The sequence below is a fragment of the Amblyraja radiata genome, chromosome 19 (genome assembly GCF_010909765.2).
Source record: "Amblyraja radiata isolate CabotCenter1 chromosome 19, sAmbRad1.1.pri, whole genome shotgun sequence".
Lineage (NCBI taxonomy): Eukaryota > Metazoa > Chordata > Chondrichthyes > Rajiformes > Rajidae > Amblyraja > Amblyraja radiata.
The window spans coordinates 33,423,850-33,441,614 of record NC_045974.1 but is presented as its reverse complement, the minus strand read 5'-3'; the positions used below and the strand labels follow the sequence as shown (position 1 = coordinate 33,441,614).

The window sequence follows — 17,765 nt, the reverse complement described above, 5'->3', positions numbered from 1 at the left end:
CCTATTGGTAACATGTATAAAATGTCAGGAGCCTTTGCAGAAATTAATGTTGAGCAGGATATGAGATGCTCTATGCAGGTGCCTCATTATGCAGGGAGCATAATGCAGGCACCTTGCAGTTTATAATAATAATAATAATGGATGGGATTTATATAGCGCCTTTCTAATACTCAAGGCGCTTTACATCGCATTATTCATTCACTCCTCAGTCACACTCGGTGGTGGTAAGCTACTTCTGTAGCCGCAGATGCCCTGGGGCAGACTGACGGAAGCGTGGCTGCCAATCTGCGCCTACGGCCCCTCCGACCACCACCAATCACTCACACACATTCACACACATTCACACACAGGCAAAGGTGGGTGAAGTGTCTTGCCCAAGGACACAACGACAGTATGCACTCCAAGCGGGATTCGAACCGGCTACGTGACTATGCTGTCAGTAGTAAATTTGACTGCGTTATTCTGAAAATATGATCGCTTCAATCAAGATTTGGTATTAAAGGGCATAGGCATTATTTCAAAAACGCTCTAAACAAACACGCATAAAAGGTGAATTGCCTGTACGTGCTTGAGGTGGCTGACTGATAAAGAAGGAATTTACATAGCAGTTACAAATGGAGTATAGACGACCTTATGGTGAATAGATGAACACAAACATCATTTGATCTTTTCCGCAAGTGTTCATTTGCAGCAAAATTCAGGACAGTGGCTTCTGTTTGGCCATTTATTTGAAAACTGGCCGGTTTTAATCAGACTGCCCTTTCTGTTGATCATATATCTCTTTTTTAATGAAAATACTTCTTACATAGTTCATACAGCACAGGAATAGGCTCATTGGCCCATCATGTCCATGCCAACCATCAGCAACCAGGAGAGAATTATGGCAGTCAAAATAAAGACCGGGAATGCTGCATTCAAAATGTTTCTCGTATTCAGTCTTATTCAGGCTGTTTTTTTTTTAAATTGTAAACAATATGGTTTAAATCTAACTGATGCCTGTCTCAGATTGACAAAGTCAATATAGACATTTTTAATGCAGCTCCCTTCGACAAGTGCATACCACAAATTCTTCATTAATCAACCTAAATCTGCCTAAAGTGTGATGGGAACACACTCTACAGAGATAAAATTCAGACATGTCACAGGTTCATAAGTTATAGGAGTTGAATTAGGCCATTCAGCCCATCAAGTCTACTCCGTCATTCAATCATGGCTGATCTCTGCCTCCTCATCACATTTTCCTGCCTTCTCCCCATAAACCTTGACACCCGTTCTAATCAAGAATTTGTTTATCTCTCCCTTAAAAATATCCACTGACTTGGCCTCCACAGCTCTCTGTGGCAATGAGTTCCACAGATTAACTACCTTCTGACCAAAGAAGTTCCTCCTCACCTCCTTTCTACAAGAGCACCCTTTAATTCTGAGGCTATGACCTCTGGTCCTAGACTCTCCCACGAGTGGAAACATCCTTTCTACATCCACACTATATATGCCTTGCATTATTCGGTAAGTTTCAATGAGGTCCCCCCTCAACCTTCTAAACTCCAGCGAGTAGAGGCCCAGTGCTGTCAAGCGCTCATCATATGCTAACCCACTCATTCCTGGAATCAATCTCGTATGCCCTTACCATAAAGTTGAGGAAAGTTTTGAAAATAACATGCTTGTCAAGCTGTTATGGGTGTGTTTAGTCATGTTATTCGTATACTGTTTTCTAGCCCTGTCAATTTTCAAAATCTAAAGAAGAAGAAAAACGTATGTAGAATATCGGTTTCATTTTGCATCATCTAAGTTTTCATTAGTACACAATTATACTCAGGGTTTGTGAAGCAGCATGTGACATGCACAACTGTGACTAATTTAGTGTGAAATATTTAAAGTACTACATACATTTTACTTTCTCCACATACTGGCTGATTAAAAAGGTTTTGATCCTGGAACAGAACCATATGTAATTTCGGTCCATGGACTATAATTATTTATTTAATACTGTGACCCCCGCATCAAGGGTCAGTTCATGTGATTTACAATGCCTGGTGTAGCAACAGGATTTGAGGCAATAATTTCCAAAAGGTGTAGGTTGAAAATAAATCATCTGAAAGGATAATAGCTCACTCTGTAAGCTGTCTCGTGAATGAAGTACATTTGTTGACATTTTAAATTACCAGTTATTTCCACTATTTTAATAACGAAAAGGGAAAATAATAGGATACATCCCTGTTATAAAATGTATAGTAAGTGAGGCATAATGTGACCTGTGGAAACCACATACATCTACTGTACTCATCGTTTGTCCAGAGACTGGCTGATCACACATTCTAGGGGTAAGTAATATCTGTATTATGAAGCGCAATCCAGGCAACTGACATGGGAGGTTAGTCATTCTCCCACAGGCTGAACCGACTAGGTTGACGGAACTCGCAAGCTGAAGTCCTGACCTGCTTTCTTGCCAGAAAATCAACCTTTATAAAGTAGGATAATTAATGCCCCAGGAGTTTCCAGAAACACAGGGTTAAAAGAAAGACATAAGAATTTTAAATTGTTTCATTTTCACCGTCTTAGAAGACTGTCACCTAATGGTGATAAAAAATATTGGAGATGGAGATGGAGATGGATACCTCGGAGCGCAGGAGGATGAGGGGTGATCTTATAGAGGTGTATAAAATCGTGAGAGGAATAGATTGGGTAGATGCACAGAATCTCTTGCCCATAGTGGGGGAATCGAGGACCAGAGGACGTAGGTTCAAGATGAAAGGGGAAAACATTTAATAGGAATCTGAGGGGTAACTTTTTCACACAAAGGGTGGCGGGTGTATGGAACAAGCTGCCAGAGGAGGTAGTTAAGGCAGGGACTATCCCATCATCTAAGAAACAGTTAAACAGGTACATGGATAAGACAGGTTTGGAGGGATATGTGCCAAGCGCAGACAGGTGGGACTAGTGTAGCTTGGACATGTTGGGCGGTGTGGGCAAGTTGGGCTGAAGGGCCTGTTTCCACACTGTATCACTCTATGACTCTATGACTCCATGGGTAGAATGGTTTGATTTGCCAAGAGCATAGAAGAATTTGGGGCAGGGAGTATTGGAATCTGTTCTCTTTCCAAGTAATGTTAGTTCATTCTTTCAACTGTCTGATGGTAGGAATGTGAGTCAGGTTCATCGGAGCCACAGGGTCAAATGACACAACTTGCTTGAGCTCACAGCCCAACCACTGGTAACAACTTTATTCTGAGATTAATTACCAGCGTGGAAGCAGTTTTGTGGGCCTGATTTACTGTGGCTATTGAGAAAGCAGATCTCATTTCTGGCATCGTTGATGTTGCTCCTGTTATCTGATCTTCCTGTTGTCACAGTAACGACCTTCCAGTCTCTTCTCTCATCCCCAGACCCTGCCTCCTAACCCAGATACATTCTGGAGTGGCATTGCAGATTCCAAAATTTCCAAAAAGCAGATTCTAATTCACAATCCATCCAGTTTTTGCTGGGCATGCTGTAATACGATAATCTCAAGGCAGGATGACTCTGACCAGTTAATGAGTAGAGGTCAGTACATGAGGTGGCAACGAACAACACTCATCATGTGCTGACCTCTACTCATTAACTTCTGGCAATCCCTTGGGGAAAAAACACTTTGAAATAGACTGAACAATTTTTTTCACCATGTCCTTTCCCACAGAGGTGAGTACCTAACTGCTTGCAAATGCTTCATATCGTATAAAATATACATGGACACCCCGTTTTAACTGTATGCAGTGCAAGTTACATTATAAATCATTTAATGCACCAACCAGTTCTCTGACTTTTCTGCACAATTCCACGTCTTTTTCAAAATTCAGTCACTTCTTCCACAGATTCTATTCTATTAATTTCAGGAGTGCAATCGTCATCAAGGAACATTTTCATATTCCAGGTGTATGGCTTGCTGGAATTAGGTGATTGAAATGTACGCCTGTTTATCTCAAACTTTCACAATATATCGCTTTTCAATACGAGGTAATGATAGTACATTTAGTTTAGTTTATTGTCACGTACGCCGAGGTACAGTGGAAGACTTTTGTTGCGTGTGGAAACACTAATCACTAATCACTAATTCTTCAAGATCGTTATCTAAACCAATCTAATAAATAAAATATCAGCGCATTGCTTCCTGCTCACAACACCTGAAGAAGGGTCTCGACCCAAAACGTCATCCATTCCTTTTCTCCAGTGATGCTGCCTGTCCCACTGAGTTACTCCAGCATTTTGTGTCTATCTTCACCAAAACGTTTAATGTGAAAGTCTTCCAAAATCTACCGTCTTGCGATATTTAACATGGCAATTCTTGTGTCCCTATTCAACACAACCATATTCCATTAACTACTCGCTTAATGGCACAGTGGTGCAGCGGTAGAGTTGCTGCCTTACAGCACTTGCAGCGCCAGAGATCTGGGTTCGATCCCGACTACGGGTGGTGTCTGTACAGAGTTTGTACGCTCTCTCCCCGTGACCACATGAGTTTTCTCCGAGATCTTCGGTTTCCTCCCACACTCCAAAGACGTACAGGATTGTAGGTTAATTGGCTTGGTATAAGTGTAACTTGTCTCTAGGATAGTGTTAAAGTGCAGGGATCGCTGGTCGGTGAGGACTCGGTGAGCTGAAGGGCCTGTTTCAGTGCCGTATCTCTAAACTCCTATTGTCATGTACTCAATATTCTGACTCAGACTGTCATTTTAGTTTTTCTTCCCAACTGCCGATGTGAAAATAATCTCCTTTTATGTCTCCTCAGCTATGCCCATTGCTCATTGCTATAGCTGGAAAATCATCCACTAATTTCAATTGTGAGAATGTGAGAATCCTGCTATCACAGCCTGTGTCCAAATTCTGATCTGATAACTTGGCGATGCAAGCACCATCACACTTTGTTTCAACACGTTATATTTAATCGTGTAATCATAGCGTGAAAAATAATGACTCTTTGCAGTCATTGTGAGTTTTATTGACTTAGGCCCAAGAGTTGGCAATGAAGACCTCTGGTCTATGACCAGAGGAAAAAGTGCGTTCATAGGAACTGATTAAACTTTTCACTTCTCCTTCATTGTCCTGGTTCATAGTTCAAAGGCAACTAGTACTTCCTAACCATGATCTCAGTTCAGTTATCAGTTTAGTTTATTGTCATGTGTACCGTGCAGTGAAAAGCTTTTGTTGCGTGCTAACCCGTCAGCAGAAAGACAATACATGATTACAATCGATCCATGTACAGTGTATAATGTTTAGTGCAAGGTAAAGTCTGGAGGGTAGTCCAAGGGTCATCAACAAGGTAGATAGATACCATGCATATTACAAGCAATGTATACACACTTTATATTGTTTAAATACAGGTGGTAATGCAATATGTAGTTCCTTCATGTTTTATTATTACATGCCTTTGTACAATAAATGTATTTCATTTTTCTAAAGATTTGTATGCGATATTTCATCCTCTTTAATCTCCTGTGCATTTTCTAATCCTTATTTTAATCCCAGTGAATTATAAAAGTCCTAGTCAGGTATTTAACTTTTTTTGTATTTTTAGTTCGCTGTCTGGAAGAATTCTTCGATATGATCAGATGTTCTGACAGACAGATGACAATACTGGTGCCAGGTGCTAAAGACCTGAAAGTAACTGCTGTCAGATAAGTGGACATTCAAGTCTCATCGACCACTAAATCTCACTCAGCAGCCTTCTTCAAGTTCTGCAGTGATTACTGTCACTATTGCTGCTACTGATGGCAAAATCTCATCTACAATTCATTGCCCTGGCTGTGTGGACTGCTATGTTTTGTAATGTCCTTAAGCAGTTGGGGATTGGTTGGAGACTAGAGGTGTTATGGCCTTCGTGAAAGAGATAATCAAACATGATGCATCAGCCAGTTGGCCGCTGGATATCTGCATATCTGTGCCTGGTGCACAGTTCAACAGTATAAAAGGTAAAGGTGAATGGCGGAAAATGTTGGACTGCTGCATGTTAAAAACATTCGCCTTTATGGCAAGTTGTAAAGCCCAGTAAGAAACATGAAAGAGTTTTCTCGCAGGATACATAAACATCTGTGCCATAGAATTGTGTGAATATTTACTATTTCTTCCCACAGGAAAATTTGGAAACATGGGCTGTGTTTGACCGTGTTGGAACGGGTCATGTCAAAGGAATGGCATTTTCAGGCTGCTCAAGTGTCTGCAGTCAGTGGCACCTGACGGCCTTCTTTCCCAAACAATCAATCACAATCACAATAATACTTTATTAGCCAAGCATGTTTTGCAACATACGAAGAATTTCATTTGCCAAGTCAGTCATACAAATAAAAAGCAACGGAACACACAAAACACATTTTAATATAAGCATCCATCACAGTGACCCCTCCACATACCTCTCTGCGATGGAATGCGAAAAAAAGTTCAAGTCCCTTCCCTTTGCTCTCCCGCGGTCAGCGGCCTCGAGCCCTCCGTTGATGGGATAATCTTGACTCCCGTGGTCGGTGGCGGGTCCTCCGGGTCGAGGCGATTTGCTCCTGCATCGGGGGGATGTCAGCTCCCCCGCGCCGGACGATCAAACCTCGCGACATTGGAGCTCCCGACATCCACGGCCTCTCCCGAGACTGCGAGCTCCCGATGTAAAGACCGTAGGCCGCGGTTGGAGCGATCCCTGGCAAGGGATCGACTCTGATGTAAGTCCACACCCCGCGGTGGGGCCCCAAGGTCAGTCCGAGGAGGCCCCCAGCTCCATCGATGGTAGGCTGCAGAGCGACCGGAGTATGCAATCCAAAAATTAATCTCATCTCTGGTAAGGAAAAAAACTGAAAATAAAAATTCCCCCTGACTGCGACCCCGACCCACATAAAACAAATCAGTGTTTTCAATCTGTCAGTGGTCCCTGGTGTTTGGTGTGTGGCAGGGAAAGCATTAAACATGTTGAAACTGAGATAGAAGTAGAGTTAATATATGAGGAATGAAGCAATGGACGATGAAGATGACTAGAACTTTGATACTCTTGAACACAGAAGGCCTACACACCACTGTAGCACCAGGTACCTGTGTTGACCCATTCTGATGCTCAGTGAAGAGGATTCAATTTTAGCTCTCCAATACAAACAATCCACTAGGTTTCTCTTCAGGCATGTAAATTGAACTCCAGTATTGTCATAAAAATTGAAGTTAACTGTGTTATATGATCGAAATAAAGAAGTAGATAAAGCCTTCCGAACTAATGAAAACTTGTCAGAAAAACAATCAGAGAAGGCTTAATAATTAATAATGCAGAGTGTGTGTGTATATATATAAGATCTTACTTTTAGTAATATATATATATATATATATATATATATATATATGTATATATATATCTTATCTATATACTATTAAAACTCTGTGGCTGCCGCCGGCCATCCGGCTGCCTTTCTGCCTTTGATTCATTGCCACGCCGAATCCAGACGCTCAATCGCCGAGATCTTTTCCATTTCGGTAGAGATTTCACTTTTCATTCCAACTATCCACTCCTCATTAGATTTAGTTATGTTTATGTCCACATTTTTCATTAAATCCTTCTCTCCCCCCCCCCCCCCACCCCCCAATATTTCAAAAATAAACTGGCTTCTCACCCATAGAAGCAGCCATTTCGGTAGACATTTCACTTTTCATTCCAACTATCCACTCCTCATTAGATTTCTTTATGTTTATGTCCACATTTTTCATTAAATCCTTCTCCTCCCCCCCCCCCCCCCCCCCCCCCACTCACTCATTTTGTCGCCTCCTGCTGGCCGGCGACCATAACGGCTGCTGGCGCCCGCATCTCGCCTCAAAGACGCCATATAAAAACAGCCGCACTGCTCATTCCTGAGCCGCTTGAGTTGGAGGACCACGTCTCCTGTGGGGGCTATGGGTAGGGAACGGCTGCGTTGGGGGAGCAGACCCAACGGGTCTGCCCTTGGTCTAGTATATTACTAAAAGTAAGATCTTGACCCTGTTTTTCTGTTTCATGATTTTTGAAAAAACGCAGCCATTTACGGTTGTGATTTTTGGCCATCTTACTCAGAGTCCCCCTCCGCCGTGCAGGACAAGAGGATTTTTACCATCGATTAAAAATAAAAGAGTTATTAATTTTTTTTAAATGTTGACATTCTCTCTGCTACCTCTGCTGGTGGGAGGGGCGAGGCACTCTAAAACCCGGATGTGTTGTGCCTCACTCAGTCTCTGCAAGATGGAGGAAGTGAGATGGTCACGTCTCTCTGAGCTGTGAATAACACTGAACACATGTCTACTCAACTGTGAGTGCCCTTAATGTGGTTTGAAAATGAAAATGTGGTAACTGCTTTGAAATACTGCACTGCAAATGGTTGTTGGTGGTGGTAACTGCTTTGAAATGCTGCACTGCAAATGGTTGTTGGTGGTGGTAACTTGACAACTTCCTGTTTGCACTGTATATTGATTTTAGATAAAATGCTACCACTTACGGCTCTGATTTTTGGCCAACTTACTCAGTCCCCCTCCGATCATCAGGTGCAGAGGATTCCCCCCGTCAATGAAAAATAAAAGTGTTTTTAGTGTTTAAAAAAATGTCTCTCCTGTCAATCACGCCATGAAAGCCACGCCCCTTCCAGTGGGAGGGGGGAGGGATTATAAAACCCGGAAGTGTGAGTGTGGCTCAGCCTCTGCAAGATGGAGGAGGGAGAGGTCATGACTCTGTCTGAGCTTTGAATCAACTGAACACACTGAATGTCTACTGAACTGTGAGTGTGGTGTTTATATGATGTTTTGTGTGGTTATATGGTGGTTTTATGGTGGTTTCACCCTGCTTGACATGGTAGGAAACTGCATTTGAATTTGGTGGCGTTGCACCCTGCTTGAAATGGAATTTCAAGGAATAGCCGTGAGTCAACTGCTCGCCCACCAGCCATGAGTGAGCTGCCAGCACATCAGGCTTGAATGACTTGAGCTGTCATCCCATTTGGCCCACAATGTCCATACTAGCCCTCAGAAAACCAGCCTTCAGCTCACAATACCCATACTAGCGCTCCAGAAAGCCCCCCACCCCCCTCCAACTCCCCCTTCAGATCAACCAGCACGCTTTTGTACTCCCTTTGCAGTTTAATTACACCCTGTATATAGCAGGGCAACTAGAACTATACACCCCCCACTGTAAATAGAACATAGAATGTAAAACAGGGCAAATCCCCCCCCCCCCCCCCCCCCCCCCCCCCCCACCGGGCACCAATATTGGAATTCGTGGAGAGGTGGAATATTGCATTGGGGGACTAGCCCTCCCGTGAGAACATGGGGCCCACTTAGTCTAGTATATATATATATATATATATATATATATATATATATATATATATATATATACTAGACTATATATATACTAGACTATTTATATATTCTGGGGATTTTTAAGGTGAGACAATGTAGCAGTTCTTCCCCAATTTCTCCTTGCCTGAAATAATTTCCCACTTGCTCACTTGTTTGGATATTGTTCTATATATTTTCTCTAGATTTCTTTTGGTGCCTCTGGTCATTTATGAAAATTACTTGGATTCTGGGATTTTGAGCAAAGTTTGCGTCAATGTAGGGCAAGTGATCTACCCCAGTGCTGTACACATGCACATAAGCTAGAGTTTGTGCACGTGTGTAAACAAAATCCTAGCGCGGTGCGTTTACATATGATCATGAATTTAAGCGTACACAACAATTCATCAGCCTGTGGGCAAATGCATAACCTCAACGGTCTGTATGTTTAACCAAGAAAAAGCATGTACACATGAAACAAACTCCACAATGGTGAGCATGGACTCAACCTTGGGCCTGTATGTTTGCGAATGAACTCAGGCTGGTGTGTATACATTAGACATCGGGCCGAGGACTTGCACATGCAATTCCTGGCTTGAGTGTATGCAATGGACCTCAGCCCAATTTGGTATAAATTCATCCGCAGACCTCTAAATGCTCACATCTTTCAGAACCAATGCTCCATTTGGGTCATAAGTTCGATAGCAGGCCAATGTCAAGTCTGCACATCGGCATCCAACTTCAACTGGTGAAGAAGGGTCTCGGCCCAAAACGTCACCCATTCCTCCTCACTAGAGATGCTGCCCATCCCGCTGCATTACTCCAGCATTTTGCATCTATCTCCAACTTCAACACTATCCCTGCACCAATCTGAGACCAAAGATCCTATAGCAGAGCAAGATAGACCACTCCTTCTAAATGCAGCGGGCTGACGTGTAGTACGCAACGGAGCGGAACGTGGACCTTTTTTTAATCCATTTCAGTAACCCGACCCGACTCGCAGTGTAATCAACGTTGCGGGGGAACAGTTTGTGTTAATAAATTATAATTCTGAAAATGAGGAGAAGATTTTAGCCAAATAACTTTTATTTTTACGAGGATGTTTCCATAACCGGCTTCCGTCTCCGCACTAGTATCTTTGCTCTCCTATGGGATCTTTGGTGCGGAGACGGAAGCCCGTTATGGAAATGGGGCCGGAAATTACCCATGAATCTGCCCATGACCGTACTACGTCTTTTTCGTTGAGTGATCTATCTTGCTTGCTATAGGATCTTTGCCTGAGACTGCATCTTGCAGCCTGAGATGATCAGCTAATCATTAAGATTTACAGGCATGCTCAGACCTCTTTGTATCCGGTTGCCTGATTTTAATATCCTGGCATCCAATTTACATTAAGTTTCCAGCACTTTTGGTCGGCAAGTGACAGGCTAATAAGCCCCAGCTGCAAAACATGGCATGGACTACCTCTGACATTCCAAGTAAACCAACCACTCAGTTCACCATTTTCTTGCCGGGAGTGAAGATTGATCCTATGGTTACTGATACAAATAGTGTATTCAGTGTTAATTGGGTTAGATTGGTTGGCAATTCTCCATGGCTGGTTTTCTGCTCTTAATAGTTGTGATTGAAGAAAATTGGCTTTCTCCCATTGTATATTTCACAAATTCAAATTTCATTTCAAGTCCACTTGTGTGTACTTTATCTTCATTTTCCATGCTAACCCATGATTGCAATAAACTAATTTAGAGGTGCAATTTTCATTCGCTGCTTTGACTTCCACCCATGTACTGAGGCCTGACACTACCTTCTTTCCCACGAAAGGAAGCATTTAGTGAAGTAATGTACGTATTTGAATAAAAATATGTAGTTTCAAGTTCAGAAATAAATTATTTTTGTTGCAAATTTATATGTAATATGTAGTTTCACTCAGTACTTTTGGAATCATGGTATTTGTTGTTAATGCACGTGTAACTAATACAATCTGATGTTGTTCCAAAGAGTATGATACTTTAAATTGGTCTTCACTAGTTTGCTTCTATTTATTTTGCTGCTTCTCGTTTCAGTTATTGTGCGCCATTCCCCATTTCTGGCAGTCATCTGTCCCAAGGTCTGTACTATTGTCTGCCTGTAATGCACCTGGAGTTATGCTTGCGGCAAAATTAAGGAAGTGCAAAAAGATACAAAGTGCTGGAGTAACATCATCGCTGGAAAACATGGATAGGTGGTGTCTTAGGTCGAGACTCTTCTTCAATTTCATATCGGTGTCTACAATAAATAAAGCCCTCCAACCCGCAAAACTGGAATGATTATCCAAGTCTTTTTCTCCTTTGATTGGAAATATAGAGACCTATAGTTGTGCATAGGTACACTAATCATTGAGTTGGTGTCTTACAGCACCAGAGACCTGGATTCAATGTTGTCTATATGAATTTTGGACTTTCTCCCTGTGACCCCATGGGTTGGTGCGGTTTCCTCCCACACTGCAAAGATGTACAGGTTTGCAAGTTAATTGACTTTGGTAAAAATTGTAAATTGTCCCCAGTGTGTAGGATAGTGTTAGTGTACGGGATGATCAGCGGACGTCGCGGACTCGGTAAGCAGAAGGGCTTGTTTCCACACTATATCTTTAAAGGCTGAAGTCTAAAGAGGATGAATCGAATGGCCTTTTTCTGCATTGTAATCCTATGTCCTTTTAAATCATTATAAGCGCCTATTTCATTTGGTGCAAACTATTCCACCATAGTTGATGAAAGTATGGAGGATACCTGACACTAAATCACCAAGCAGAATGTCTTCAAGGAATGTAACACATGGTAGGGTACCCTGTGGCCCCGGCTAACAAAAGAGAATGTATTTATTTAAAATGTCCTGAGCGTTAGCATTAACAAACAGCCTGATCGGAACCAAACCGGAGGATTTGCCCTGTTTTACATTCTATGTTCTATTTACAGTTTTTACAGTGGCGTAAACACTATTCTACTGCACATGCGGCAAAAGATCGAGACCATTGATTCAGAGGTGTGCAGCACAGTGGCACAGCGGTAGAGTTTCTGCTTTACAGCACCAGAGACCCAGGTTGAATCCTAACTATGGGTGCTGTCTGGATGAAGTTTGTACGTTCTCCCCGTGACCTGCGTGGGTTTTCTCCAGGAGCTCCGGTTTCCTCCCACACTCCAAAGACATATAGGTTTGTAGATTAATTGTCTTGGTAAGTTTTTTAATTGCCCCCGGGGTGTGTAGGATAGTGTTAGTGTGCGGTGATCCCTGGTCAGTGCAGAATCGGTGAGCTACAGGGTCTGTTTCCACACTCTAAATTAAACTAAACCAGAGTTGTGAGTCTCACATCCCACCCTAGTAGCTATGAAGTATAAATTTAAATACTGCAATTTGATAATTCTGAAAATTATCGCTAACAAAAAACCCTGCCTCCAAAACAACTGAATGTCCTTTACCAATGTCTTTCAAGGAAGGAAATCTCATGTCTTTACCTTCGTGTGACTACTAATCCCACCAATTTGATTAACTTTTAACTGCCACCTTCATACATGTGCCATTGTGGATGGATATTAGTATCTAGCTTTGCTAGCCGAGCCAGCATACTATGAATGGTTTATTTTGACTGCTATTGCCTCCAGACTTTGAATTATTTCATGTCATGACTCTGCAGCAGAAAGCATTAATGATGTTTGACTGTTGAAGATTTCAGAGTATTTTCAAAAGCAGTTGAAATAGGTGGAAGGCATTGCCTTCCCAATAAGAGCAAGATAAGTTACTTTACATTGATGAACAGCACACTCTGCATTATCCTCTTTAATGTAGCTGAACACCTCCATATTTTCCTCGTTCAACAATAAGCCTGCATTGAGTGAACAAACTCCATACTCCCAGCAAATAAGCAATAACCACATCTCTATGGTATGAAGACTGGACCTGACCCAAAACGTCACCTATCCATGTTCTCTAGAGATGCCCCCTGACTTATTGAGATACTCCAGCTTTTTGTGACATCTTTAAGGACGTGCATAGGTGGAGTTCAGATCATTTTGGGTTTTGGCAACTGTATGTCCAGAGGTAACTGGTTGCATGTTAGAAACCTGTAAGGAATAGAAATATCAGTGCCACAGGTTTTTATGGGCAATACTTGTGATGCCCAGATCATTCATACATCTTAAGGCAAATATCAGTTTGAGGAAAATTCTTCACGAGCACTTCTCCCCCCCCCCCCCCCCCCCCCCCCCCCCCCCCCCCCAATAGTTGACTGGTTCATGTAATAAGCACCAAATATTAAAGGAGAAGGTTCTGTGGTGCTATAGGTTTTATAAAATGAACAGAAAAGTTACACACTGTTCAAAGGATGGAAATGCCCCAAAAATATGTCCTTCCTACTTTAGATAGACACAACGTGCAGGAGAACTCAGCGGGTCAGGCAGGTCTTTCCAAATGTCTCTGGAGAAAAATCATCCTTTTTCCTCCAGAGATACTGGCTGACCCGCTGAGTTACTACCGCAGTTTGTGTCTATCTTCGGTATATAGCAGCATCTGCAGTTCCCTTCTATACACTCCTTCCAACTGTAATCAGGCAACATGCAAGCGAAGAGGCAGCAGTGGAAAGAACTTGTAAATTCCAAGCTGGAAAAGTTTTACAATCAATTACAAGACAAAAGAAACAGAATCCAATCTGAATGGTCTCCATTCTCATGTCAAGTTATAGGGCCACTGAAGAGCTTGTCCAATGGTCAATTCTAAGCTGACCAGGTGGGATGACATAGGAAATCTATGGTTGGCGTGGACTAGGTGGGTTGAAGGGTCTGTTTTCATGCCGTATCTCTAAACTAAACTAAATGCTGACCAAGTTTTGAATGTAAATAGGGTTTAAAAAAAAATAATTTCCCAGTGAATAGTTAAAAAAAACAAGCCGTTCTTTCCAAATGTCACTGTGCAAAAATTCTAATAATCTCCTGCAGAACATCCAGCAAAGTGCCAAGTTCTCCCGTGCAAGAGTCTGTGTCCAAAGTCACCTGGTCAAATATCCCAGCCCAACAAAACAACCAGAACAAGACTGTTTCTTGTACTCCTGTGCTGAAGTGCATATGTTTTGTGCGAGTTTGAAACAAAAGCCCTTTTGAAAAATACCACGTAAGAATAAAAAGCACAAGTGAAGTCCCGTGGTTTATCATTAAGTGTTTAATTTCATGTGGAATATAACAAAAAGGCTGGAAACCTCCAGACAAAAGTCAAAACGTAAATGTCCCTCAAAAGGAAGAGTACAGCTATACCTTTACTATAAGGAAAGCGATTTAGCCAAAGTAACAAAATTAACAAAGAATTTCATCAAAGGCTTTATCAATGCTGAAAAAATGCTCTTTTTGCATCAAAATGTTCAAACAAATCCAGATAAAATATACATATATACATTTTACAATATGCAATATAAATATACAGCTTGGTCACTAAATATTCTAAATCACAATAAATATCTAAAATAATTAGGCAACAAATTAACCATATTGATCAGTTTGATAATAAGTCAGTTTGGACTCATGAAAATAGTACTTTACCGTTTCAAATTAATAATAGCAAACACTTTACACAAAATATACAGCTTATTTTAACATTACTGCTCCCTCCAGCTATCCAAAGCTCATGCTGGCCACTCGCATGTTGCGTCTATGCAGCAGAAAAGCACAATAATCTCCATTTCACAATACAACTGCTAAAGATAGTCGCCATTTTCTGTTAAGAAAAATGAAGAAGAATGCTTGTTTTTCACCCGAATGAACAGACTAGCTGCAAGAAATTGCTAGCTGGATTAACAGGCTAGCTGAAAGAACTTGTAACTGCTAACACCACAGTCTGGTGGTAATAGCAGTTACAAGTTCGGAGAATATGATTGTCCAAGGTAAGTAATTAAGGAGCAAAATGGGGCGAAAAAAATTCCATGATAATGCTTCCGCCCCATACCTGGTTGACTTTGGGCCTGAAACTCTATTCTTAAGATATTGGACCTGAAGTCTCATTGTATTGTCTCTTGGCAAGGAGAAGTGAGGGAATGAGACACCATTTGTGGTAAGCAGATCCAAAGATCAAGTGTGGGATGGAGAGGAGGAACAGATGAGCTTGAGAATTGAGATAGACCCAAAAAGCTGGAGTAACTCAGCTGAACAAACAGCATCTCTCCTGAGAAGCTGCCTGTCCTGCTGAGTTACTCCAGCTTTTGTGCCTATCTTCGATTTAAACCAGCATCTACACATTGTAGATTCCTACACAATTGAGAATTGAGATGGAAGTTTGTAGGGGATAGGATGGGCAGTGGACCATAAGAGGCAGGAATCTGAGCCAAAGTCCACACTTGATTCAGAATGTCCACAATTCCAGAAATCAGATGAAATGATCTTTACGCATAATCAGTGGGGGGAAGAATGGGTGGGAATCAGTCGATCATGTTGATGTCCAGTCAGGAGCTTGCCCTGTCATCAGATTCAGATAAGTATAATCATCTTCATTGTTGCAGAGTAATTTCTCCAAGTCCAGCCCTCAATGCCATTGACCATCTTAGGGCAAACTAATGCCAGAAAGGCGGCCTCAAAGAAGGAACTGGAATATTGAGAAAAACACAGTGCTGATGGAACTCAGCGGGTCAGACAGCATTTGTGATGGGGGGGGGGGGGAAGAGCAGGCGATTTTCAGGAAGCGTAAGCTATCCACCTCGTCTACAAAAGCTGCATCCAGCGCTCTGTGCCTTGACCTCAAGGGAGTGTCTGACACAATGGTCTCTCAAGGAAATCTCTTGGCCAATGCAGCAGGCTGTTCACTTTCAGCTATCAGACCATGTGCATTTCCTATCCATCAGATCGGGGGTTTAGCCATTGGAGTTGTACTGAAAAAACATTTAAACTAAAAATAAATTCCTGGGTTGCTAATGGAATCAAGAGATATGGGGGAAAAGCAGGAATGGGGTACTGATTTTGAATGATCAGCCATGATTATATTGAATGGTGCTGGCTCAAAGGGTCAAATGGCCTACTCCTGCACCTATTTTCTATGTTTCTATGATCAGACAATTGGGACCACTGTACTCTGGAGTCCAGTTAAAGCCTCTCATCCTGTGGGTGCGATTTGCGGATGTGAGGAAAAGAACACCCCCTCCAAAAACCTTAGATTTAAAAAAACAAAATGTTTATTGGAGTTTTATAAGGAAATAAATAATTTATGATTATATAATTTGTGATTACATCATGCGTCACTCTGTTTCTACTCTGCAATCTTGCACCATTCTGATGTTTTTGTCACCGTATTTAGTGTTTTTATCATTACTGTGTGTGTGTCGTTCACACTAAGATCTTCACGTGAGCAAGGATTTTGATTGTACCCTAGTATACACGGTAGTAGGCTAATCTGAATCGGAATCTGAATCTAAATTTTACATACTTCAGTGGTGAAATTATTTCTAGATGTCTGGATGTGTCAAGAAGAGTTTGGAAATGAGAATCTTACACCTTTGCTGAATTCTATGATGTTGATCGAGAGTGATCTGTGGCTAAGAAACAAGCAGGTTCTCTTCAAGAAAGATGATCTTTTGATTTCTTTCTTAGAGGTATCACTGAATAAGATCTTTCAGAAGTAGAAACTCACAGCGACTGGCAGGCAACAGTATTTCATTATCACTAATATGGAAAAATATAATCTATCTACAGGATATGCATGGTACATATGCCACATTAGTACATTGCGTGCTTCGGAGTGGCAATTTTGCTCAATGTAGCAACATACATATAGCCAAGCATAGCTCAATCAGAAGCTACAAGTCTGATTCAGGCATGTCAGCCATCAGGTACCCAATGCCATAGCGGCCATTTGGAGCTGTGTCTGCTTCTGGAGTGGGGGATCCATTTTGCTTGCGATATATACTGTTGCCGACCACTGGGGATGGCATGGCACTGGGGGTTTTGCTGTGCAGCAGACTGGCATCGTCTTCCTCCAGGTTGGAGTTCTCCTTCAGAATCCGTCCTTTCTTGTAGGAGACCGAGGCCAGAGAGTTGGAGCCATCGTCAATGAGGTTAAAATAACGGGTGACAAAGACGATTGGAACAGGGAGGACTGCCACTATGATCAGGCTGATGCACAAAGTCAAACCCCACGTTGGGAATGTCAGAAACTTCTCACCACCCTAGGAAAATTGATAAAATAATTTGTCAATTGAATAATCCATAATTTGCTTGTATTACACATGAAAGATATTTAGGAAGATTCAATTATTAAAATTGACAGAGAATGGGCAGCTATTTATATTTCAGTGAGAATGAAACCAGGCACAAGGTGAAGTGAAGGTGGACACAAACTGCTGGAGTAACTCAGCGGGTCAGGCAGCATCCCTGGAGAAAATAACGGGTATTTTCCTCCTGGGATGCTGCCTGACCAGCTGTGTTACTCCAGCACTTCTTCTATCTTCAGTATAAACCAGCATCTGCAGTTCC

The 17,765-nt window shown here is 41.9% G+C and overlaps 1 protein-coding gene across 1 annotated transcript in view; it reads right to left on the bottom strand.

Moving 5' to 3' along the window:
- Window positions 1-14,459: 14,459 nt before the first annotated feature.
- The window catches only part of slc6a15 (solute carrier family 6 member 15), a 38,804-nt gene continuing 35,498 nt past the window's right edge, over window positions 14,460-17,765 (bottom strand). The window contains exon 12 of the mRNA XM_033038200.1: window positions 14,460-17,458. Coding sequence (XP_032894091.1) covers window positions 17,090-17,458 — 369 coding nt within the window. The 3' untranslated portion in view covers window positions 14,460-17,089. The remainder of the gene's footprint in view (window positions 17,459-17,765) is intronic.